Source organism: Phascolarctos cinereus, unplaced genomic scaffold (genome assembly GCF_003287225.1).
Source record: "Phascolarctos cinereus isolate Bilbo 61053 unplaced genomic scaffold, phaCin_HiC Scaffold_4;HRSCAF=312, whole genome shotgun sequence".
Classification (NCBI taxonomy): domain Eukaryota; kingdom Metazoa; phylum Chordata; class Mammalia; order Diprotodontia; family Phascolarctidae; genus Phascolarctos; species Phascolarctos cinereus.
Window position 1 is genome coordinate 307336293 of NW_027555847.1, and position 26956 is coordinate 307363248.

The 26956-nt window shown below is 36.4% G+C and overlaps 1 protein-coding gene across 1 annotated transcript in view; it reads left to right on the plus strand.

The window, feature by feature from the left end:
• Positions 1–26956, plus strand: part of EDIL3 (EGF like and discoidin domains 3) — a 579426-nt gene that overhangs the window by 415730 nt on the left and 136740 nt on the right. The window contains 1 exon segment of the mRNA XM_021007989.2: positions 16337–16492. Coding sequence (XP_020863648.1) covers positions 16337–16492 — 156 coding nt within the window.

A 26956-nucleotide genomic window follows, 5' to 3' on the forward strand; every position in this document is an offset into this window, starting at 1 on the left:
GAGAGAGAACTAAAGACTATGAGATTCAGGAATGCTTTCCATAGGATGCAGCAAGTAAGCAAACATTTAAAGGAATCTAAGGATTCTGAAAGGCAAATACGAATGAATGAATGAATGAATGAATGAATGGTTTGAAAAAAGCACTTTTTTTTCAGTTTGTTCTATGGGCCAAGTAGTATGCAAAGCACTGGTGATACAAACACAAAAGCAAGGACAGCCTCTGCCTTCCAGGAATCTTGTAGGCTGAAAGGGGAGAAAAACATATAGGTTGCTATGGAGGAGTGTTTTCATTTGGTAATTTAGTAAGATGGAGATTGCAGTCATGGAGGAGTAGTTTGACAAACTTTTTGCAAAAGCAATGATAGAGCTAATTTGCTGGTGGTTATAGAACAAGAAAGGGGAAGGAGAGAGGAAAAGGCAGAGAGGCTGGTGAGACTCTGGATAGGAAGCTCATTCATTTGGGATCTGTTAAAGCCATTTTTGTGGTTATACAAAGCAAACAGGTAATCAAAGCAATGCCTAAGCATCTTTATCCTGCAAATTGAGAAAAGGAGGTAAACACTGAACAGTCCAAGTATTTTAACTACAAGCCCCAAGCAATGCAATTTCCTAGAACCAATAAAACTTATTTTAAATTATGAGCTAACTCACTCTGATTTGGAAGCTTCCTAGGAACAAAGGGTCCTCACTAATATTAGGCTCCATGGATGCTACACTGAACATCCAGACCTAACAAATCTTCATCTGAAATCATCACCTAGATCAGTGGTGTCAAACTTAGAAAGAAAGAAAAAAAAAGATCCCTATGGGCTCCATATTGACTCAGAAAATCACAAATACCACAAATAAACATTACACCAGTTATGCTGTATTTGTATTTATTTATTAAACATTTCCCAAATACATTTTAATCTGGTTTAGGCAGGCTGCTGACTTAGACTTTGACTTCTCTGCAGTAAAGGGTGCTGAGTATGTCTGCTATAGCACAGAAAATATGTGAATCAGAAAAAGTATGTCTCACATATCTCCTTTCATCCCTACCCTTCTCTCCAATATCTGTGGCCCACATCCCTGCCAAAGTGGGACAGTCTTCCATCTGGACAATAATATTGACTAGGTCCTAAATTTTCACAATGGCATGTCTACTCATCCAAAAATGTTCTTGGTATCTAAAGCATACAGATTCCTCTCTCTTTAATCAACAACAGAGAATATTGGCTGTTTGAGCATTTGATCCATATCTTGCCAAAATCTCAATAGAAGCAGCTGCCATTTGAGAGAGATAACTAATAGATATGTTAACTATACATTATACTAGATTCTCAAAACTCTACACCAGTATTAAGTTATACCATCAGAAAGTTGCTTACCTAGACCTTTTTTCTTAGCTCCCTCTACAAATGCTTTCACTGAACTGATTTAATGTGGTACCTTCAACTTTTATAGAGGATCAATGTAAGAAATGTCTATTTGAAGAATGTTTCTGTGTCTTGCAAAACTGTAGTTGAAGACAGTTCATTTTGTTTCCCAGCATCCTTTATAGAAAGATCTAGATGATAAATTTCCACTAGCACTTAGTGACAGGAAAATTCTCATCTCTACTAAAGAATCTGTATACTTTCTTTAGTTGTGTGTTGAGGCAGCTAAGTGGCAGAGTAAACAGAGTTCTGGACCTGGAGTCAGGAGGACTAGAGTTCAAATACTGCCTCAGATACTTACTAGCCACTTGACCCTGGCAAGTCACTTAACCTCTGTCTGCCTCAATTTCCTCAACTGTTAAATGGGAATAATAATAGCATCTACCTTCCAGAGACATTGTGAAAATCAAATGAAATACTGTGTAAAGAATTTAGTATAGTGTCTGGCATATAATAGGACTCAATGCTTATTCCCCTTCCAGGTTGTATGTTGCCAGAAATCACTTTTAGAGGAAAATGGATCTTAATCATGAATAGATAATCTACTTTCCCTAGAGGGAAGTATTTATTCAAGTATCATTCAAGTCACCCAATGCACTTAGGCCTGCCCTCCTGGGTCAGATATTCTCATACTGCACCCACCCAGGGGCTTGTAACACAAATACAAAATAAATTATTTACCTTTTCTGTGTTGCCTTCCTCTGTTAGAATAAGAGTCTTTAGGGCAGGGACTATCTTTCATTTTCTTGAATTTGTTTCCCCAGTGCCTAACACAGTACCTGGTTGCATAGTAAGCACTTAAATGCTTGTTAATTTGACTTCCTAAATAGCTCATGGCTTTAGTAAAGAAGAGGCTAACATTTTAATCCAATTAGTTAGTCTGTTTAGTATAATAGTAGAAGAGGGCTAATAGGCTATGTGCCCAAATAATATTGAATTTTTTTTTTAAAAAAGACTGGATCACCTGTCTCACTTAGGTTGAAAGTATAGGAACTACTTATGGGCCTAATCCCATTCTGATTGGCCTAGAAACTTTGATCTACTGTTTCCAACCTGGGCTAGTTCATTCCTTTTTAAAGCTACCAGGTGGGACAGCTGAGGACTCAATCAAATCATACTAATAATTACATACTGTGCTTAATTAGAATTGACTTGTATTTGCAGCCCACTGTCACGGAGGATAAACTCCTCTGGAAGACCATCTTCATGGAAATATATACCATATAAAGGAGGCTCAAGACTATTAATTAAATCTAAATGCCATCAGAACAAAAAAAAATGGATCTCTGAAACAAATGAGCATAGCAAAATCTCACTGTGGCTATATGAGGAAAGTGATGTTTTCACTGTTCACTGACACTGTTCCTGCCATTGGAATGGCATAAGAATGTTTACTTCCTTAGCACATGGACTAGAGTCCTGTGTAAAAGCTAAATTCACCATAAAGAATGTGGTTTCACAATTTTATTCTGGTTATAAATTAAACAGAAATACTTAATGAGAAGATGAGGGCTTTGATTCTCAAGACATGTATTTTATTTTATTATTATTTTTTAACTTTGATGTAGATTTATGCTTGATATTTGTGTAGGGAAATTCTGATTTGAAAATCCCTTTGACAAAGTTAATCAGCAGTGAAATAGTGAGAGGGGTCAAGTGACTTGCTTGTGGTAACACAGCTCATATGTAACAAAGGTAGGACTTGAACCCCAGGTTTTCCTGACTCCAAGGCTGACTTCCTCATCCATTCATTGTACCCTGCTGCTTCTGTCACAACTCTACTGAGTACAGTACCTCTGATATTTGCTATACTATCTGCCTGGTTCAATACTGCCCCCCCCACTCCCTGTAGTGATAGCAAAGGAAGCTTCATTCTGAAACTCTACTGAGGCTAGTTAGTAAACATTCTAGGTATTTGCATCTCTAAGTAGTTTCCTTTTAGACTTGAGAAGGCCAAGCCTACACCCTGTCACTTTCTCTACAACACAGGAACAACAACATGGAAAAAAAGAAAGAGAACAGCTACTTGCTTTTGCAGTCCTGATTACTCTCAACACCCATGTACAGGACAAATACTCTACTCTCCAAACTTTATAAAAGAAAATCCCAGGAAATTACAATCAGTCACACACTAGATTAAAGAGAGATAGAATTCCAAGATCACTCCCAATGCAAAAGCTCTCCTGGATTCATGACACTTCCCCAATCTCCTGAGCCCCAATCCAATGTAGTGGCATGATACAATTGCTTCACAGAATTAAATGACCTATTATGGCAATCATCAATATTAGGCCTGGATCCTATGCTGAGTGTGACTTATTGCGCAATTCCCAGTGAGTAATACCAGTTAGTAATTAGAAATAGTCATGCCCAGATAGAATCTGTTGCTTTTGTGTCTATACCCTGGCATCCAAATTCTGAACCTATTTTTATATTTAAGGGGCACATTAACTTTGACTCCTAGAGTATCCTGTGTCAGAGGTTTTTGTTCTTTTCATTCTTTTTCTGTGCAGGAAAATTGCTGCCTTTTGGGCATGTACTTCCATTTCCCTTCTCCCTCCTTTGTTGTTAAAGGAGGATATAACTTTTGTCCCTTAGAACCCAAGTTCAAGTGTCGCCTCAGATGGTTTGCTGTGTCTGTGTTCTGTGTGCTCATTTAGTCTCCTTGGATCTCCTTATCTGTCAAACAAGGCAATTGGGACTAGATGATGTCTGAGGTCCCTTCCAGTTCTGCATGTATGATCTTTTGATCCTTTGGCTATACCATAGGGATTACATTCTGCTCTGTTTTATCCACTGTTAGCCACACTCTTCCTCTTTCCGCCCTGGCATCCTTCCACCACTGTCATGTTAAATGCAGGGAAGTTAAACTCCAAACTACAGCAGCTTCTTCTCAGTTACTGACATCTATTTTCTGAAATTATAAATTTTTGTTATTTTGTAATGTACTTTTTTGTCATGTATAGGCCTTAATAGTATATCCTTTCTATATATTAGATATAGATCACCTTATATTGTATTCTTGAAGCAGTTATGTGGCCCAGTGGATAGAATACAGGACTGCGAGTCAAGAAAATTCATTTTTCTGAGTTCAAATCTGCCCTCAGACACTTACTAGCTGTATGGCTCTGGAAAAGTCATTTAACGCTGTTTGCCTCAGTTCCTCATCTATTAAGTGAGCTGGAGAAGGAAATGGCAAACTATTCTAGTATCTTTACCAAGAAAACCTCAAATAGGGTCACAAAGACTCATACATGACCAAACAACTGAACAACAACAAATATCGTATTCTCAGTAACTTGAATGCAGTGGTATTTTTATTTCACTTGAAGATAAATTCAACTAATAATTATATTGTTTAAAATCTGTTCATCAAATGTTCACATTCATAGCCCATATAATTGCAGAGAAAACCAAGTACTTTAAATCAATTGTTCATTGGCAGCAGTATTCAGTGCAAGTTATTTATATGGCCTTTGTGCATAATTTGAAAACAGATTAGTGAAAATAACCGTTGACTTGGTATAGTGTCAAAGTGAGTCTTCTCTACAATTCCATATTTTTATCTTATTCTGGGGTCTTGTATCCCCAGAAGTGAATGAGGCAAAGAGATGATAGCTTGAATTGACAAGCCTTGTAGATGTCTCACAACCAAAGAGCCTCCTTTTCAGTGTGTGGTCAGTGGTCAAACTCCTTTCTGACTCTCCAAGGCACTTTGCTTGTACATAATTACAATTCTCCAGATACTCCACGTAGAGAGCCAGCTAGGTGGCCAGTGGATAGAGTACAGGACTGGGAGTCAAGAAGACTTATCTTCATGAGTTAAAATCCAGATTCAGACACTTACTAGCTGTGTGATCAGGGTAAGTCACTTAACCCTGTTTTCCTCAGTTCCTCATCTGTAAAATGAGCTAGAGAAGAAAATGGCAAACTACTCCAGTATCTTTGCCAAGAAAATCTCAACAGGAGTCAGGAAGAGTCAGACACAACTGAAACAACTGAACAACAACAATTCCATGTAGAAAGACCCTGTTCTAGGTTCTACGCACTCAGAAAAGCTCCATTACACTTGACCCACAGATATTTTCATGAGTTAATACAAGACAAAGCGATCAAGGCAGAAGGACTTAAATGGTAACAATCTGATAATTGAAGTGTCAAGAAAGACGATTGATGAATCTTTTTTTTAACATTGAAAGAATTAGAAAACATTGGTTATAACATGTTAATAGAGATTTAGCGTGTGACTTTGCAAGCCCTTGACAATAAAATCATAGAGAGTTGGAGCTGGAGGTGACATTAGAGGTCATCAAATTCATCACCCTCATTTTGAGACATCACAGTCTTATTCACTTTTATCGATCTTTGAAAGATGTAAGCAAATCCCTCTTAAATTCAAGGTATTTAAGAACTTCATATCAAAACTGTTTAGCACCTTCAAAAATAAATTCCTCATAATTATATTAAAAATATTACTTGGACCTAAAAGAAACTCTAGATATACATTTTATTGGAAGAGATGTGGATGTTTGCTCATCCAAGCAGCAATATGTCTAAAATATTTTTCACGTTTCCAAATACTGAGTAAATAAGTAGCTTTAAATAATATTGTCTGTTGGTTTTGAGAAAATCAGGAACTTTGAATTTATTTTTGATTCTATTATGTTTTGACTATTTAAGCTTCTGAAAATGAGTCTCCAGCTCATCAGTCAAAAACTCTAGCAGAGATAATTTGACCATCCCCAAAAAAGGTATAAACAAGATAATTGAAACAAGATAAAAGATAATTGAAAAGGAAACATTATGCTATATCAAACAGGGAAGTTGGCTTCTAAAATGGGGGTAAACATGATTCAAACTGTCCACTGTTTATGCTGCTCATAATAGGAAGTGATTTGGGCATGAAGAGTGCCAATAGAAAATGAATTCTGTGCTCAAAGCTCTAGATGACTATCAAGTTTCCATACTCTCTATGCTTAGTGGCAGCTGTAACAAATTATTTAGCAATCTAACAAGTTTCTAGGGCATTCCAAATCCCACAGCCAACATTCTAAGTCAGATCTTTAATGGACCCCATGGTAGCCAAGCTTACTCTTTGTAGTGAATAAAATTTAGCTGTGTATAATATTTCTTCATTTTACTTATAAAGCAAGAAAGGAATTAAAGATCTATCGATCTAAGAATTATGATATTGATGTGTGAGCAATAAAATAGCATAAGAAAAATTGGCCATCCCAATTAACTTATTCAGTTTAAGCTTCTTCTTTTTAAAAGTATTAAATATCACACGTGCAAATTGAAATAACTTGTCTAACCTCAATAGTTGTCTACTTTTCTTTGAAGACAGACAGGTTTTTAAATTCTTAACTTAAACCTGTTCATATGTTCATTTAAAAGAGGTGGTTTTTTTTTAAATTTTGTCTATCTCTAGCTTTCTTTAACTTTTTTCAAAAGTTGAAAAGTGTCTTTTTACCATTAATTTTGAGATTTTATGAATTGTTGGTGATATTGAATTTCAAGATCATGTTTTAGTAGAGGGTGTGCTGCACATCAAAAATTTTTGGACACCCTTTATGTACTTAATTTAAAAATATAGTGTGCTATATTCTTAAATACCAGAATTTCCATCAATATCTTTACTGACAGGCCAGTAAAGGAAACCCTGTATTTCTTCCTCCCATAAAAACAGTTTAATAAATATGGTGTTTAATTTCTTTGCTGTTGAAGTGGTTGTTTTGTTCCAAATCTTAAGAGAAATTTCATTCTGCATTGGAACCAGTGGTGGCTTTTGTTCTTGTGAGTTAACAACAACGTGAGATTGAGTTTTCTTCTTTCTTTTCAAAAGTTCAGAAAATTTCAGTTTTGATCATTTAAAAACAGTATAGCAAAAGTTATTCACTATTTTTATATTTGAGGAAAATTAATAATTCATGAAATTTAAAATATGCTATATAAAATATAAGTTGTTCATTATCTTTAGTTATCCCTCTAGAGAAACATCTTAAGCTCTTAAGGCAGTAGATTTTTAGAAAATAAATATTTTTTTTCTCTCACTCATTCTTTTTCTCTCTTTGCTTTCCTTTCTCTCAGTTTTTCTCTTCTTCTTTTTTTTTCTCCCATTCTTCCATTTTTCATTTCTCTTTTTTCTTTCTCCACTTCTTTTGTCTTCCTTTCTTTTCTTTACTTTCTTCTTTCTTTCTTACCTTCTTTCCTTTCTTTCTTTATTCTTTCCTTTTTTTCTGTCTTTCTTTTTCTTCTCTCTCCCTAGTAATTATAGTGATTGTCATTTTTTTAGGGGAAGTTGATTGGACTTGTGATTTCATCAAGGAGGAAACTTCCTCTAAAATATAGTTCAGCAATTTAAGGTTTCAGAAATCTGCCTGGGGGCACTGACAGATTAAGTCAATTTGATTAAGGGCTTATATGACTTACTCATAAAAAAAAATGAGTATGCCCCCCCCAAAAAAAAATAAGGCAAAAAACCTTCCCTGTTCTCAAGGAGCTTATAGTCTAAAGAGGAAGACAAAATGCAAACTCTGTGTAAACCAGATATATGTGTGTGTGTGTGTGTGTGTGTGTACATGATAAATTGAAGATAATCAACACAGGTTAGGTCAGACTTTAGCTGAAACTGGATAAACACCCAGGAATGGTGGTGGAGGTGAGAATAAGAAAAGGGAGTTTCTGGCATAAGAGACAAGTTAAGTGATTTGCCTAGGAACATAAAGCCTCTTAGAATCAGGATTTAAACCTGATTTCTTGAAGCAAATGCTGGTTCACTATACAATACATTACACTATCTAGCATATGATACTTGCTTGATGTTTATTTAATGAATTAATAAATAGGTAGCTGGGAGCCACTGCAGTTAGAGATCTAGACCTGGAGTCAGGAAGACCTGAGTTCAAATCTTCCCTCAGGCAACCTCTGTCTCAGTTTCCTCATCTACAAAATTAGGATGGCAAATAACACTTATCTCCCAGGATTGTTGTGAGAAAAAAATGAGATAATATTTGTGCAGTGTTTTGCAAAACCTGTGCAAATGTTAATCATAAGCAAAAATCATTTCCTATCTATTGACATAGGGTTTACGTATGTTAAGTGCCAAACTGAGCTTTTTCGGCTATGTACATGAAAAGTTTAAAATTCAAACTGATCCATGTACTTTTCTTTTTTCCCCTACATGCCTAAACAGTAGTTACATCATTTTCTTCAATAAAACATTCATCGTCATCATCAAAGGAAAGCAGCAGAAAGAATGACTCAGATCCTTAAGAGTGCCTTTTTCCCCAATAGCAGTTTTTGCCCTAGAAATTTTGCTCCAAAAATTCTCATAATTCATTAATTCATTTGAAATGAGTAGATTGTCCACTGTGTTTACCCAGAATAAACAAAAAGTTGTGAAGTAGGTAGTGAAGTCTCATTTTTACATGCTATTTATGGAGATTATGGCTTAGAATAAGGTGATTTTGCCAAGCTTTCTTTGGGGTGAGAGGAGAATGTATTCCAACCCTTTAAGAGATGTATATGTTGAAGTTATATAGATTTTATTTATTCATATACTAATTTTTAGATTTTGTGAACCAAGAGGTCTGACTATGATGCAAAATGATACTGGCATTAAGTAGAACAGCTATTGACTGATTCTTTTAGAAAAGAAATAGCAAGTTGATTGATCACCTTAATCAGTTCCCAAAAAATGTAGCATAACCTTTTGGGTATCTAAAGTCTTCTTAATCATCGCAACTGAGGGATAAAGGAAATAGCTAAATTTAAAGATATGAACAAAACCTGTGGTAGAAACAAGGGAATGGTTTTTGTAAGAAGGAACAAAGGACCCAAGGAGCTTGCTAGTCACCTTCCTTTATGTATTTTTTCTCAGATGAAAGCAAAAGGAAAGTAATCTTTAAGAGAAGTCTAATTATGATATGTTGTTTAAATGTGTGGCAGAGTTACACATATGTACAGATTTCAGGTTTCTACTCATATATTTCAACTGAATTGTCATGCAGGCAAATTTTAGTCACCTGTCATTTAGATTACAGCCACTGGAAGGTTTTGCATGATTGAAAATATTTAAATAAACTGAGGATGTGCATCAGAAAGTATTTACAAGATTAGAAAAGGGAAAGAGAGAAAGGGAAGGGAACAGACATTTATACAGCACCTATTATGTACCAGGCACTGTTCTCAGCACAGTATAACCAAGGTTACAAATTTTAGGTATTTAAGGCAATCAATCTATAAGCATTTATTAAGTGTCTACTAGGTGCTAGGTAGCTTTCTAGGTACAGATTACTCACACACACAGAAACAGCCTGTGGACACGCAGCAAAGCAAATCCAAGGCTCAGAAGGGGACCAGAAAATGCTTCATGAAGAAGGCAGTGCTTGAATTGAATCTTGAAGGAAATATGAGAGAGAGAGAGAGAGAGAGAGAGAGAGAGAGAGAGAGAGAGAGAGAGAGAGAGAGAGAGAAACACACAGAGACAGACAGAAACAGAGACAGTCAGAGATAGAGACAGTCAGAGACCCAGAGAATGAATGTAAATGCAAATAAATAGGAGAGAGAGAGAGAGATGTCCATGTGTGAGGAGCAGCAAAAAGGCCAGTATGCTAGATCATGGAGTATGTGGAGAGAGAAATGTGTAAGGAATCAGGTTGGCCCAGGTAGTAAAAAGCTGAAAAGTCAAACAGAAGCATTCATACTTGAAGCTAGAGATAATATAAAGCTGCAGGATAGATTGGAATGTGGAAGGACTAGAGGAAGGAGGACCAACTTGGAATCCATGTACTAGGTCAAGTGAAACAGTGAGGACCTGACCTAGGCTGGTGGTTGAGTGCATGGAGAGAAGGGCACAGATGCTAGAGATGCCGTGAAGGTAGAAATACCAGAGTTAGACAACTGATTATATATGTACAGTGAAGGAGAGTAAAGTATTAAGGATGACACAGTGGTTGGGAACCTGGGTGACTAGAAAGAGGGGGATACTCTGAACTACAATGGAGAGTTTGTAAGAAGTGTTGGTTTTACAGAAAAGATGATGAGTCTTCTTTTGGACATGTCGCATTTGAGATGTCTATTGGACATCTAGTTCAAAATGCCCTATATAGAGCTGGTGTTATAGGACACTTAAAGCTCAGGAGAGAAACTAGAGCTGAAAATAGAGATCTGGACATCATGTCCATTCAGATGATAATTGACCCATAAAATCTCATGAGTTCTCTCAGTAAGATGGTATAGATTAGGGGTGGGTAACCTGTGGTCTCGAGGCCACATGTGGCCTTCTAGGTCCTTGGGTGCGGCCTTTTGACAAAGTCAAAGTTTTACAGAACAAATCCTTTTGTTAAAGGGATATATTCTGTGAAGTTTGGATTCAATCAAAGGCCTGCACTTGAGGACCTACGTGGCCTTGAGACCACAGGTTCACTACCCCTGTATAGACATTAGAGAAAAGAGGGCCCAGGACAGAGCCTTGCAAGATATACCTTAATAAGTATAATGAAGATATACTCTAAATGGATGGTGTTAAACGAGAGGAAACTGAAAAAGAGTCATTGGATAATTAGGAGGAGAACCAGAAAAGATTAGGGTTACAAAAACCCAGAGAGTGGAGACTGTGAAGGAGTGAGATTTTCTGTGGTTATTGCTAAGGGATAGCGAACAACTGGAAGCAAGTTAGCTATAAAAATAATTGCTTATACCATTGTAACCCTATTATTTTGAAAGCACTTTTTGTAGAATATATCATCACAAAAGTTCTGTAAGGTAGGCCAGGCAAATGTGAATATCCCCATTATGTAGATAAGTAATCAAAGAGGTTAAGTGGCCTGTGCAGGGTCACACAGCTAATACATGTCACTGGTAACTGTGACCAGGGTCCTCTTGTACCTGGTCCAGAGCTCTTTCCAATACTCCACACTCTCTCTTATATTACCTTTAAGTTCTCCTGAGACAGTGATTTATTTAAATTCTTAAAAGATATACCCTGCTTCAAGTCTCTGCCAAGCTCATAAAAATAAAGAACATACTAATGATTGATTTTTCTGTTATTTAAAATGATCTTATTTTATATGCATGTTCAAAGGCGTACTTGTTGATCCTGAAAATTCTTGAAATCTTTTTTTCAAAAGCTAAGCATAATTTAATGAATTGCATCTAATAGTAAAATATTCTAAAACTTTATATATTTTTTTTTTCTTCATTCATTCAACAAACATATCTTGAGCCCTTAATACAAACATATTTTGGGGCAACTTTTCCCACATACTTTTGGGATGTTTGTGTTCCTGGGGAAGCATTATGTGACTAGTTGTACAATTAAGCATCCAAGACGCAGCACACTAGTAGTAGTGGGAAAATCACTGGAAATAAAGGAACTAGCTAAAAATCCTTACTGAATCACTTATAACTTATAACCCTATCATACCTTCTCTGGGCCTATTTTCTTTCTTTCATTATTTTCTGATGAGGATTTTATTTGTGTAGGATATTTGCTATTTTGTATGCCCAGGTAGTATTTGAGTATCCACATGGATGCATTTTGATGCGGCTCACAGAGAGGCAAGAACAGATTACCCTCGAGGTTCCTCCCTCCTTCCTTCTCTAAGGGAGACTTTAATGCCTTCCAGGAAGGGAAGCAAGCAGATAGGGCCAGAAGCTTGGCTGCTTTCTTCAGAGATAGGGGATACTGGGCTAGAATTATGACTGCCTGCTCCCTTAGACACTGTTATTCTAGGGCACATAATTTGTAGGTTTCAGCTGCACTCCTGTTTGCTATTCCTTAACTGGACAGGAATGCCCCAAGCCTATCCAAGGCCTGACTATGTCCCTTTCAAATTCCAGTTGCACAATGAACACTCTTATCAAGTCAAAGAAATCAGAGAAAGTAAAAACTCACCCATTGGGAGAAAGATAGATCGACTAAAATCTCATCCCCTTGGGTGAGTTTCCCCAGTTTCCAGTATAGTGAGCTGGTGATACAGACGTGATCAAAGTACTGGCTCCTCTGCATATCTGCTTCTTCTCTGAGTCTTTCTTTCCCTGTAGTGACTTGATTAGAATACGGACCACTATGCATCCCTTAAAACTGGAAGCCAGAAGATCAGGATTGCTTTTCTCCCAAGTTCTCACCAATTTCACCTCTCTAGAGTGGAATCATTTAGTAATTAGCCATTATCAATGAGGACAGTCTCACACAAATGGCCTTTGAAGTAAGGGTTTCATTCAAGAATATCACTATCAAGCCTGGCCCAGTGCCACAGCATCACTGGAAGTATGTATTCTCTATGTGTCCACATTATACAACTCTTAATAATACCAATATACAACAGCAGTCTTGAACTTCAAATTATAACATCTAAGAAATTGTCAGCACTTTACATTGAATGTCAAAATGCCATAATCCACCTATATATAAGATTCATATATAAGTAGGGAAGTTGAAAATTCTTGCCCCATAAATGTTATCAACATATAAAAGGTTTAGAAAAAAAACATCCAGTGAGAAGAAAAAATGGAAATTTTAATTCCTCTTAATATATAGACTACTAACAACAAATAGTTAGGGGAAATGGCTCAAAGTGCCCTCAGCTTAGTCTGGGCCCAGGGATAGGGAGGGAGTAGTATTCAATCCAGTGTGGAGAGATACAAATAGTAGAGTCAACTAGACATTGAACATTTACAAAACCAACTACCAGCTGCATGACTGTACCGAGTACCAGGCCCTTTGTTCTGGAACACATTAGGACAGATGGGGATGGTTTAAGACAAGTCTTTGTATCAGATTCTGTGGCTGCAGGGGTAAGAATTAGAGGGGTGGAGGGACGAGAGAAGACAGCCTACTTGGGAGAGAGAATGAGCACCCCAATCAAGACATATAGACCAATCACCACAGCAAAGATCAGAATCCAGATCATCACAGGAATAACCAGGGATGCTGTGCTGTCCTCAGAACGCTAATGGTGAAACTGGCTCCCAGCCCACTCAAGTGATAACAACCATGACAACAGGAAGAACTGACTTTATCATAAGTTCAGGTCACATGATTGTCATGATTAAAATATCAATGGAACTTTTTTTTTTCGGTCATGTCTGTGTGAAATAGGGTAGGACACTGGACAACCAGTAAAACACTGGAGGGTGAGGATTGTTGTGAGGATCAAATGAGATAATACTTGTAAAAAGCTTGTAACACAGTGCCTAGTACATGGGAGAAACTACATAATTGCTTATTTTCTCCCTGACATATAACAGGTACTTTTCAATGCTGGTTCCCCCTAGATATGCTCTTAAATCCTTTTTTTTTTAAACTGTAGCTTCTGCAAAAGTTACCACTTGAATCAGCCCTAAATTTAAACAGGCTGCTTCCTGCAGTTCTGAGGTAACTCTTGGCACCAGGGTTGTCCCAGGCAAGCCCAAAAATTCTGTGCGAGGTGCCAGCTATGCTCCCTTCCTCCACGCTGCACTGTGCCTTATTCCCCTCCCTCAGCTGATGCCACCATTAGTACTTCTTATGAGACGTATGACAAGGGTTGAGAAAATGAGACTTTTTCAGCTTTCCACTGTTTTTGCACGATTTGTTTCTATAAAAGATATATTACATGATCACAGTTTCTGTTGTGATGAGGAGTTTTCTAGGAAATACAGGCCTTTAGAAACCAAAGTGGTTACCCTTTACTTGGTGAATGGCTGAAAAAATGTGGTATGTCAATGGAATGGAATATTATTGCACCACAGTAAAGGGCAACTATGAAGGATTCAGAGAAACTAAGAACAACGTGCATGAATTGATGTAGAATTAAAATGAAGAGAACCAGAAGAGTTTGCATAACAATTATACTAATGTAAAGGGTAACAACTTCAAAAGACTTCAGAAGTCTTTGCATTAATCCATCATGACTTAAGAAAAAAAAAGATAGTGAAACATGCCTTTTGGCAGAGGAGTAATGGATTAGAGGTATAGAATGAGGCATATTTTCAGATATGGACAACCTGTTGATGCATTTTTGTTGAGCATATTTACTTGTTATAAGGGAGAATTTCTGCTTGGGGAAATAGGTCAGTGATAGAGGTTGTAAAAAGGGAAGACAATCAATGAAAGATTGAAAAATGCATAGAGAAAAAGATTAAGAAAGATACAAATGGAAATTTTGTTACTAATTACATTGAATACACATTTTTAAAAAACTAACTGTGCGTAGCATGTAAAATCCTTTAATTATACTTTTATAAATTTTGAAATGCTTGTTTTGTTTTGCTTGATTCATGATTCATAGTTTTCTTGTGATTAGTGAATTTGTCATTTCTGCTATATTTGTAAGTTTTTAAGGGAAAAAAGAAATTCTGGCTTCTGTAGGCATAAACATTTCAGAAAATGTGAAAAGATATCAAAGGGAATTGGTCCAGGTTACATTGTGGGGCTGCGAGCTTTCGGGCTTTGTACCTGATTTCTGATTAAATTTACTAATAGCACAAAGATGGGGATGGCAATAGTTAATTCATTGCAGAACCCAAATGTTATTCCAAAAGTCAAAAATGAAATACAGGAAAGAGAAGAAGCTATGTGCTGAGTTTCCAAATTAACTTCAACATGGGGGAGTGCAAGATTTGAGCAGAAAATTGTTGTGAAAAGAGATCTAGGATTCTTGGATGACAGGCTTGATGATGTAAACCATCAGTATAACGTCAAAGACACAAAAGCTAATCTGGTCTCAGTACCACATCAATAGACAGGAGCTTTTCTGCTGTTCCTATTTGCAAATGCTCTCTTTCTCTCTCTGTGTCTCTCTCTGTCTCTGTCTCTCTATCTGTCTCTGTGTCTGTCTCTGCCTTTGTCTCTGTCTGCCTCTGTCTCTGTCTGTCTCTCTCTTTCTCTCTGTCTCTGTCTCTTTTTCCCCTTAAATTGCCATATATTATGCTTATCTGGGTTCAAATTGTATACCTCTCACAGGCATATGACATGCTTCTTAAGGACAGGGATTACTGAATGGGTAGTCACGTGTTTGAGGAACGGTAAGTGAATGGATAGTATTCAGAAAAAGGGAAGTAACAAGTACCACTGTCCTACTCAGTCCACAACTGGAATACTGTGGCCAATTCTAGTTTCTGTGTTATAAAAAGGGTAATTGACACTTTGGAACATATCCAGTGGTGGGTGAAGAGGATGGTACAGGGGCCAAAAGTCATGTCATATAACAATCATATGGAGGAATTGAATATATTTACCTTAGAGAATTAAGTTTTTAGCTAATGCATTTAGGCTTGGGGAAGGTCACCAAAAGTATTCAAGTTTAATAATATTTGAAATATCACATGTAGATTTGTTCTGCTTGACCCTAGGGCCAGCAGGTGGGAAGACTACATTTTCATATGAGGAAAAATCTTAAAAATTAAAGTCTGAAGAAGAAATGGGCTGCCTATGTAGTGATTTTTCTTTGACTAAAGGTCAAATATCCATTTGTTAAAGTCTTTATACATAGGACTAACAGGAAAAGTCTGGATAACATCTGAGGTCTACTTCAATTCTTAGTGGATGATTCCCTGTTTCCTTGATAGAAGTATCATACTTAGAATATAATACGTAGGACATATAATGAGGAGAAATTTTATTACAATGCATTTTCATTTCTTCTATTTATTCACTGTGAGGTGTTAAACAAATCCTTAAGTCTCTATCTTGTCTCAACAAGGATTCTAAATAATACATTGCATTTCTATAGTGATTCATACTTTTTGAATTCCGTAGGACTTTTGTTAAATGGCTAAAAATTGTTTTGTTTTCATGAAAAGTATGAAAAAGAAAATTTTTTTATGTATTACTATTGCCATTTTTCCAAAAAATTAAAAAATGAAAGTATTTACAACTAAGAAATTAAAATGATTATTATATAATTAATAATGATATATTGTCACTTCAGATAAATTTACAAAGGAAGATGAGAGTCACTGGAGTTATCACCCAAGGAGCTAAGAGGATTGGAAGCCCAGAATATATAAAATCCTACAAAATTGCATACAGTAATGATGGAAAGACTTGGGCAATGTATAAAGTAAAAGGAACCAATGAAGACATGGTAAGACTAATTTAATAATATTAAATTTACATGCTGTTATCAATTAACAAAAGAATTTAATGTGTCCAAAGGAAGCTTAAAATTGTTGATATTCAATAGTGCACTTTTTCCTCTAAGTATGAATAACAAATTTGTACTAGGTTTCATGTATTACTTCCTTATAGCTTAATTGATAGATACATAAATACTTTGTCCCAAGGTTTTCATAATAGTGTTTATTATACTTAACCAATTTTCATTTTAATTGCTTTACCAATAATTACCCATTCATTTTCAATTTAGTTTTGTTACATTAGCAGAGCTAATTTTATTTCCTAAAATAACACAACACATTTTAAAAAACCTAATTGTCTAACACTCATTGATAGTAAATATAGATTTAATGTTTTGCAGCATTAGATTTCAAAATTTTAGGTGAAACTGGTTCATAATAAGCAATGGGATCAAATAAAAACATTTTTTATTTGTAGTATCTTTTTATGAATTTATTTATTTTTAGATTTCAATGTTCACTTCCATAAGAATTTGAGTTTCAAATTTTCTCCCCATCTCTCCCCTCCCCTCACCTGAAGACAGTATGTACATTGATATGGGTTCAACATATACATTCATATTGAACCATATTGAACACGTTACTCATATCGTAAAGAAGAATTAGAACCTATGGGAGAAACTACAAGAAAGAAGAGAGAGAGAGAGAGAGAGAGAGAGAGAGAGAGAGAGAGAGAGAGAGAGACAGAGAGAGAGAGAGAGAGAGAGAGAGAGATTGAGTGCAAACAATATGCTTTGATATGCATTCAGACTCCTTGGTTCTTTTTGTGGACGTGGACAGCATTTTCCATCATGAGTCCTTTGAAATTGTCTTTGATCCTTGCATTGCTAAGAAGAGATAAATCTATCAAAGTTAGTCATCATATAACATGGCTGTTACTGTGTACAATGTTCTTCTGGTTCTGCTCACTTCACTTAGCATCAGTTCATATAAGTCTTTCCAGGCTTTTCTGAAGTCTGCATGCTCATCATTTCTTATAGCACAATAGTATTACATCACATTCATATACCACAACTTGTTCAGCCATCCCCCAACTTAGCGGCATCCCCTCAATTTCCAATTCTTTGCCACCACAAAAAGAACTGCTGTAAATATTTTTATACATATGTCCTTTTCTCATTTGTATGTTCTCTTTGGGATACAGCCCTGGAAGTGGTATTGCTGGATCAAAGAGTATGCAAAGTTTCATAACTTTTTGTGCATAGACCTATGTTGCTCTCCATAATGGTTGGATCAGTTCAAAACTCCACTGACAATGGATTAGTGTTCCAATTTTCCCACATCTTCTCCAGCATTTGTCTTTTTTCCTGTTTTGTCATGTTGGCCAATCTGATTGGTGTGGTACCTCAGAGTTGTTTTGATTTACATTTCTCTAATAAATAGTGATTTAGAGGATTTTTTTCATATGACCATAAATATGTTTAATTTCTTCATCTGAACTGCCTGTTCAAATCCTTTGACTATTTATCAATTGGGGAATGACTTATATTCTTATAAATTTTTCTCAGTTCTCTATATATTTTAGAAATGAGGCCTTTATCAAAGATACTTGGTTGTAAAAATTGTTTCCCAGTCTTCTGCTTCCCTCCTAATCTTGGTTGCATTGGCTTTCTTTGTACAAAAACTTTTTAATTTAACATAATCAAAATTATCTATTCTGCATTTCATAATATTCTCTATCTCTTGTTTGTTCATAGGTTTTTCCATTCTCCATAGATCCAACAGGTAAACTCTTCCTTGCTGTCCCAGTTTGCTTATAGTATCAGCCTTTATATCTAAGTCATGCACCCATTTTGACTTTATTTTGGTATGTTGGTCTATGCCTAGCTTGTGCCATACAGTTTTCCAGTTTTCCCAGCAGTCTTTGTCAAATAGTGAATTCTTCTCTTAGAAGTTGGAGTCTTTGGGTTTATCAAACAGTAGATTACTATAGCCATTGACTACTGTGCCTTGTGTACCTAACCTATTCCACTGACCCACCACTCTATTTCTTAGCCAGTACCAAGTAGTTTTGGTGATTGCTGCTTTATACTACAATTTAAAATGTAGTATGACTAGGCCACATTCCCTTGTATTTCTTTTCACTAATTCCCTTGTTATTCTGGAGCTTTTGTTCTTCCAGATGAATTTTGTTATTGTTTTTTTCTAGTTCTATAAAATAATTTTTGGTAGTTTGATTGGTATGACACTGAATAATTAATTAATTTAGGTAGAATTGTCATTTTTATTATATTAGCTCAGCCTACCCATGAGCAACTGACATTTTTCTGATAATTTAGATCCGACTTTATTTGTGTGAAAAGTGTTTTGTAATTGTGTTTATAAAGTTCCTGGGTTTGTTTTGGCGGGTAGACTGTCAAATATTTTGTAATATATACAATAACATTAAATGGAATTTCTCTTTCTATTTCTTGGTATTGGGCTTTGTTAGTAATATATAAAAATGGTTTATCTTATAGCCTGCAACTTTGCTTTTTTTTATTATTTAAATTAGGTTTTACTTGATTCTCTAAGTATACATCATATCATCTGCAAAGAGTGATAGCTTTGTTTCTTCTCTGCCTATTCTAATTCCTTCAACTTCTTTTTCTTCTCTTATTGCTAAAGCTGAAGTTTCTAGTACCATATTGAATAACAGTGGTAATAATGAACATACTTGTTTCACCCTGATCTTATTGGAAATGCTTCTAGCTTATTCCCATTGCATATAATGCTTGCTGGTGGTTTTAGGTAGATGCTACTAATCTTTTCAAGGAAAAGTCCATTTATTCCTATGCTCTCTAGTGTTTTTAATAAGAATGGGTGTTGTATTTTGTCAAATGCTTTTTCTGCATCTATTGAGATAATCATATGGTTTCTGTTAGTTTTGTTGTTGATATTGTCAATTATTCTGATAGTTTTCCTAATATTGAACCATCCCTGCATTCCTGGTATAAATCCTACCTGGTCACAGTGCATTATTCTCATGATAAGTTGCTGTAACATTATTGCTAACATTTTATTTAAAATGTTTGTTGTATCTGTACTCATTAGGGAAATTGGTCTATAATTTTCTTTCTCTGTTTTGGCTCTTCCCAGTTTAAGGATGAGTATCATATTTTTATCATAAAAAGAATTTGGTAGGACTCCTTTTTCACCCATTTTCCCAAATACTCTATATAGTATTGGAATTAATTGTTCTTTAAATGTTGGATAGAATTCACTTGTAAATCCATCTGGCCCTTGAGATTTTTTTTTTTCTTAGGGAGTTCATTGATGTCTTGTTCAATTTCTTTTTATGAAATGGGATTATTTAAATATTGTATTTCCTCTTGTGAGGTTATTATGGCCTAATACATGGTCAATTTTTGTGTATGCCATGTACCACTGAGAAAAGGTATATTCCTTTCTATCCCCATCCAGTTTTCTCTAGAGGTCTACCATATCTAACTTTCCTAGAATTCTATTCACCTCCTTAACTTCTTTCTTATTTATTTTGTCATTTGATTTATCTAATTCAGAGAGGGGGACATTGAGGTCCCCACTAGTATAGTTTTGCTATCTATTTCTTCCTGTAACTCCCTTAACTTCTCCTCTAAGGATTTGGATGTTATACCTCTTGGTGCATATATGTTTAGTAATGATGTTACTTCATTGTCTATGGTACCTTTTAGCAGAATGTAGTTTCCTTCCTTATCTGTTTTAATTAGATCTATTTTGGCTTTTGCTTTGTCTGAGATCAGGATTGCTACCCCTGCTTTTTTTTTTTTACTTCAGCTGAAGCATAATATATTCTGCTCCAGCCTATTACCTTTACTCTGTGTGTATCCCTCTGTTTCAAATGTGTTTCTTGTAAACAACATATTGTAGGATTATACTTTTTAATTCATTCTGCTCTCCACTTCCATTTTATGGGGGAATTCATCCCATTCACATTCACAGTTATGATTACTGTCTGTGTCTTTCTCTGAATCCTATTCCTCCCCCTCCCCCCGGTTTATGCTTTTATTTCTCCTTTCTCCCTTTTCCTCCTCACTTGAGTTTTGCTTTTGACCACCTCCTCCTTCAATCTTCCCTCCCTTTTATCAGCCCCCTTTCTTTTTCTTTCCCTTTTCCCCTCCTACTGACTATAGGGAAAGTTAGACTTCTATATATAACTGAGTATGTTATTCCCTCCCTGAGCCAAATCCAATGAAATAACGTTTAAACAATACTCATCTTCCTCCCTTCTTTCTCTTTACTGTAACATGTATTTCTGCTTCTTCATGTGATGTAACTTACCCTTTTCTGCCTCCTTCTTTCTTCTTCTCCCATTACAATCCTTTTTCACCACTTAGTTAGATTTTTTATCATCACCTCAAAGTCAATTTATGCCCACACCCCCTGTTTGTGTATATCCCTTCCACATGTCTAAAAGATACAGTTCTCAAGAGTTACATGTGTCATCTTCCCATGTAGGGATACAAACCGTTTGCCCTTATTGATGTTTTTTTTTCCTTTCCTGTTTGCCTTCTTATGCTTCTCTTGAGTCTTGCATTTGAAGATCAAATATTCTGTTGAGCTCTAGTCTTTTCATCAGAAAGGTTGGAAGTCTCCTATTTCATTGAATGTCCACCTCCTTCCCTGAAAGATTGTGCTCAATTTTTCTGGGTAGTTGATCCTTATTTGTAATCCAAAGTACTTTGCCTTATGGAATATCATATTCCAAGACCTCTGATCTTTTAATATAGAAGCTACAAAGTCCTATGTAATCCTGACTGTGGCTCCACAATATTTGAATTGTTTCCTTCTGCCCATTTGCAGTATTTTCTCCTTGACTTGATAATTCTGGAACTTGGTTACAATATTCCTTGGCATTTTCAATTTAGGATCACTTTCAGGAGGCGGTCAGTGGATTCTTTCAATGACATTTTACCCTGTGGTTCTAGCACCTCAGAGCAGTTGTCCTTTATGATTTCTTGAAAGACAGTGTCCAGGCTCCTTTTTTGGTCATGATTTTCAGGGAGACCAATAATTCTTAAAATTATCTTTCCTGGATCTATTTTCCAGGTCAGTTGTTTTTCCAATGAGGCATTCTATGTTTTCTTCTATTTTTTTTTCATTTTTTAAAATTTTTGTTTGACTGATTCTTGATGTCTCATAGAGTCTCATAGCTTCCATTTACCCAATTCTACTTTTTAACAAGTTGTTTCCTTTAGTTAGCTTTTGTACCTCCTTTTCCATTTTGCCAATTTTATTTTAATGGAATTTTTTTTTCTTCAGTGTACTATTTTCCATTTTGTCAATTGTGTTTTTTAAAGGAATTGTTCAATTTTTCTTCTACCTCTCTTATTTGAGCTCTTCCAAGAAGTTTTTTTGGAACTTGAGCCTCCTTTGATGTGTGTATGTTAACAATGTTGTCTACTTCTGAATTTGTATTTTTATCTTCCCTGTTCCCATAGTAGGAATCTACAGTCTTTGTTGTCCTTCATTGCTTTTTGCTCATGATGTTTGCCTTTTTACTGGCTTTTAAAGTTGACCTCTGCTTCTGGAGCACAGGGGGTACTGACCCATGCTTCTTGTGCTGGAGTTTAGGGGCCTGGCTAGTAGCATTGTTTTCTGGGCCCTCCCATGCTGGCAGCTGGAGGCTATAGGGGTCTGGTAGCTTATCTGGTCTTGTGCTGGAGCCGGTGGTGGTGGCTGGTGGGTGCCAAGGCTAGGTGGGATCCTTCTGCATTTACCCAGGGTTACAGTGAAACTCTCCAGGTGAGAGGTGGGGTTGGGGGTCATCTGGCCTCTGGAGGTTGCCTCCTCACACAGGGCTGTGGTAGGGCACAGGTAGGCTCAGCCACTGGTGGACACACAAGTGATGTGCTGTGCTGGCATCTGCTGATCCCCCTCACTGTGTCAACACAAGGGGTCCTGGTGTTGGCACTTGCCCGCTCCGTGAGGTTCAGGTTCTTCCATTGGTCTACTGAGGTGGGGCTTGTCACTTTCTTGCTGGGATGCCTATTGTTCTGTACTGGCCCCCTTCAGCCACAGCAAGATTCCTCCTGCAACAGTATTTTCTGGGTCCTTGAAGGACAACAAAGGAGATTGGCTCCCAAAAGTCTAAAACTTTTCAAAAATAAAGATTTTGAAGTGAAAAAGTCCCAGTGTGGGCCAAATTTATTATAATATGTAGATGACCTTGGGTTCCCAAAAAAGCCTTTGCAATCTAACCTAAGCTCTGGCTAGTTCTTCAAATTGGAAGGGCTTTGAGTATAAGCTTAGTGACTAAATGTGCCTGCTATCCTGGGACCAGAGTAAAAATTGCAAGAAGGATTATGATCAGAAGACTAGACATTAGGGATGATCTCTTTTGGCTGAGTGATCCATGAAATTCATGCAAATATAAAACAAATGGCTTTCCCTTCCATGTAATCCTTTTCTAGATTCATTGTATCATTAAGCAAGTGACAAAAATTGGAACAGGGACACTAAGAATTATTGTTATCATTGTTATTATCATCTTCATCATCATCATCACCATGACCATCATCATTAGATTTTTAACAGTAGGGAAGCAGCAGCCCTTTGTTATCCTACACTTCAAAAAATAGTTGACCTTTAATTCTATTTGACTATGTTGTTTGTCCATCTCTTTCAGTCATGTCCAACTCTTGTGACATCATGTACCCTTCTATGCCTGGCCCTTCTATACTACATTATCTTTCAAAGTGTGTCCAACTTCATGCTCGTTATTTTCATGACACTATCTATCCATCTTGTCCTCTGCTGTCCCCTCTTCTTTTGCTTTCAATCTTTCCCAGCATCAGGGTTTTTTCCAGTGAGTCCTCTCTTCTCATTATGTGGTCAAAAATATTTAAGCTTCAGCTTCAGTATTTGACCTTCCAGTAAATAGTCTGAATTAATTTATTTAAGTATTGCCTGATAGGCTCTTGTTGTCCAAAGGATTCTCAAAAGTCTTCTCTAGCACCACAACTTGAAAGCACTGATTCTGCAGTGCTCAGCTTTTCTTATAGTCCAACTCTCACAGCCACGCATTGCTACTGGGAGAAAAAAAAAAAAAACATAACTTTGACTGCAGGGACCTGACACATTTGGTGTTGATATACAAACACCTCACTCTTATTTTCAGAGCCTTAATTTTGATTTCTTCTTAATTTCAAAGTCTGCTATCTCAAGTGTGTTATATGTTTCAATACAATAAAAATCACAGTTATGGATAGGCAAATGGATAAACCTTTTCCTTAAGTTGAGTCTGAGTTATGGAATCACAGAATTTCAAAACTGGAAGAGAACTTCTCTCTTCTGCATCAACCCCCTCAGTAGGGGGCAACCTAGTTGTTGTTTGGGTTTGTTTTTCGGGGGGGGGGTTACTTCATTTAGAACCAGAGGACCTTTGTTAAAATCTTGATTCAGCTACTTGATAGTAGCTGTATGGTTTTAGGCAAGGTGCTTAGCCTCTCTGAACCTTGCTTTCCAAATATCAACTGGGAATAATGAAATTTGTACCATTTACGTCTCATTTTTGAGGATCAAATGAGATAATATATGTAAAACACTTTGAAAGTTATAAATTTCTATGTAAATATGAGCTATAATTATTTTTAGATGAAAATACTGAAAGGAAGAAAGGTTAAATGGCTAGGCTAGAATCATCCACTTAGTTATTGCCAGAGGCAGGGGAACCCTGGAGTCCTGAGAATCAGTTTTTAGGCTAATTGCAAATATTTGATATTTTTAATATCTGATCTTTGTAACCAAACACTGTGTTAGCACTACTGGAGAAGTTGAACAATAGCCACATAAATTAAATGAAAGGACATTGGTGAACATTCAGCTAATGGAAGGAGAGCTTATATATTCTACCTGAGATATCATTAATAAGTTGACAACCAAAATTCTTTTTCCACCAAAAAGAAAATGAGAAACAGTTTCACAGAGTACTTGTTCATCTTGTTTTTCAATGCTCATGTTGATCATAAGTAAATAGATTACAATGAAGCTAACTCCTGATTTTACAGTAACATTATAAAAGGTGAGGAAATAGAGAAAACCTTTGAAGAACTTGACAAAATTCAAAATTCAATAAATCAAATGAACCTACATGTTGGTACTGGATGATTTCAGTGTGAAGGCAAATATGAGAGGCTGGAAAAAGCACTTTGGAAAACATGGCTAAGAATCATGAAGTGGAAAAGTTAGTGGGCTACCCAGAACCTTCACATAGAAATCACTAAATACTTTCTCAGGAAAAGATTCATTGCTTTTATAGGAATTAGAATTGGAAGAAACCCAGTTTAGGATAGTCTCATTTAGAGATGTAGAAACAAGAGGTCTAGAAAGTACACACTTACATGGCAATGAATTCAAATTATACATGTAAAAGTGTTTCTCCCCCAGCCCCCACCTAGAGTTGGCTAAATATCTGTTTGGGTATATTTGCCTCAATAACATTTTTTGGAGGCAACTGGGGCTAAGTGACCTGCTTAGGGTCACGCAGCTACTAAGTAAGTGTCTGAGGTTGGATTCGAACTCAAATCCTCCTGACTCCAGGGACAGTACTCTAGCCACTGCATCACCTAGATGCCCCTCTTAATAACATCTTTAGCAGACAAGAAGAAGGATACCAAAGAGATGTGAAATATAACCAAACCTCCAGCATTTTTGTAGTAGCTTATTTTCATCGGCAATAATATTCTATGAAATAAATTTGAATTCAAATGCGTTTGAATTCTATCAAATAAATTCCTTTTCTACTATATGAGGAGGTGTCAATAATAAAATTGGGAGCAACAACAAGGGCCTAAGCAAATAAAAACAAAAAACATCCATGCTGGGGCAAAGGGGTGATACAGTTTCAAAGGTATTCAAGCATCAATTGTTTAAAATGTCACAGAAAGATAATGATTAAAAAAGAAAAAAAAAGACATGTTTGAGAAGATACGAACAACTACAAGCCTAAATGCCTAAATTTTTAAATTCTGTTAGATGCATTTTGGTAATTTGCTTGAGGAAAAAATGAAAAAGGAACAGTCACACATTCAGATATGATTTTCTACAGAAAACTGCATATGTGGGTCCTTACAATCTAAAATTCATTATCGTGGGGGCTTTTAATGATTATTTACCTCATGTGGCTCATTCCCTCTAATTCAAAACTGGGAACTTTTAAAGTCACCATACATCTAGCTATTCAGTTGCTAACAGGCCCTGGAAAAGAATAATATTGATATAGTAAAACCAAAATTAATCTTATGGTCCAGGGGAAAATACTATCACACACATTCCCAAGCAAGTATAATTCCATCTTTTGGAGCTATTTAAAGAATGAGGCCCTCCAAACTCACTATTCCAAAAGGAAAGCAAATATAAAGTCCTTCTTTCCTCAGCTGAAATGTGGTGTTGGAAGTTTTAGTCTTTATACCTCATCTAAGATTATCAGTGAATCCCCTCAGCTCTGCCATAGCTCATGTGCCTTCTCTCTTTGCCTCATGAGGTATTAATGACACTCAGGAAGCTCTAGTTTCCTGAACACTGCCATCATCATCTCAAGCACTTCTGTTTTGGTGACTAATCACGAGTAAACCTATGTATAAACCCTATCCTTTTTCCTTGCCCCGATGTCTAGTTGTACTACTGGCATCTGGTCTCAGGGATAATAGAACCTTGAGAACTTCTGTGAGTGATTGCTCTATGAGCCTAGTCATTCTGTGATATACAGCCCTACTCAGGAATGCCTGCTACACATGTATTTTGGACAAGCACTGCAGATTGATGAGCTGATCCCAGAATTTAATAGGAGGCAACTGATGATGCATTGCGTTTGGGAAACTGCAGTACTTTCAATGATTCTGAACTGCTCTCTGGCACAGATCCCCAGCTCTTACTTGAATTCTCATTGTGATTACATATGACTGTCAATCATGGAGCATCATAATTTTAGAATAATCTTCCTAGTTCTCAAAGATAACTTTCCATCCATTGCTAGGCACTCTAGCAGCTACTGGTGATTCTGCTCACCTATGCTTCCCAAATATAGGGAAATTCCTCCTGGATAGACTTTCCCTCCAGTTTATCTTTTGACTTGAAAGGAGGACTTTGAGCAGTTTAAACCACTTTCCCTCTCTCAATGGAATTGTCTCAATTCCTTATATAAGCCTGTATGGATTCATTACTAATATGTGCCAAACTTTTTACACTGTCCCCATCTCAGTGATATTGAACCCATGATAAACCCCATCCCCAATCTCATATCTTCATCCATTTCAAAGACTCCTCTCATCAATTTCCCAATCCAGATCTTCCTGCTCTTCCACTGCGCCCTCTAGAACACCTGCTTCATGATTAACAAGCTTTTTTTTTTATCTTAAACTGCTTCTTTTCATATGTCTTCCAATTTCTGGAATTCACTGAGTAGGGGCCACCTCCTGACAATTCATTCCATA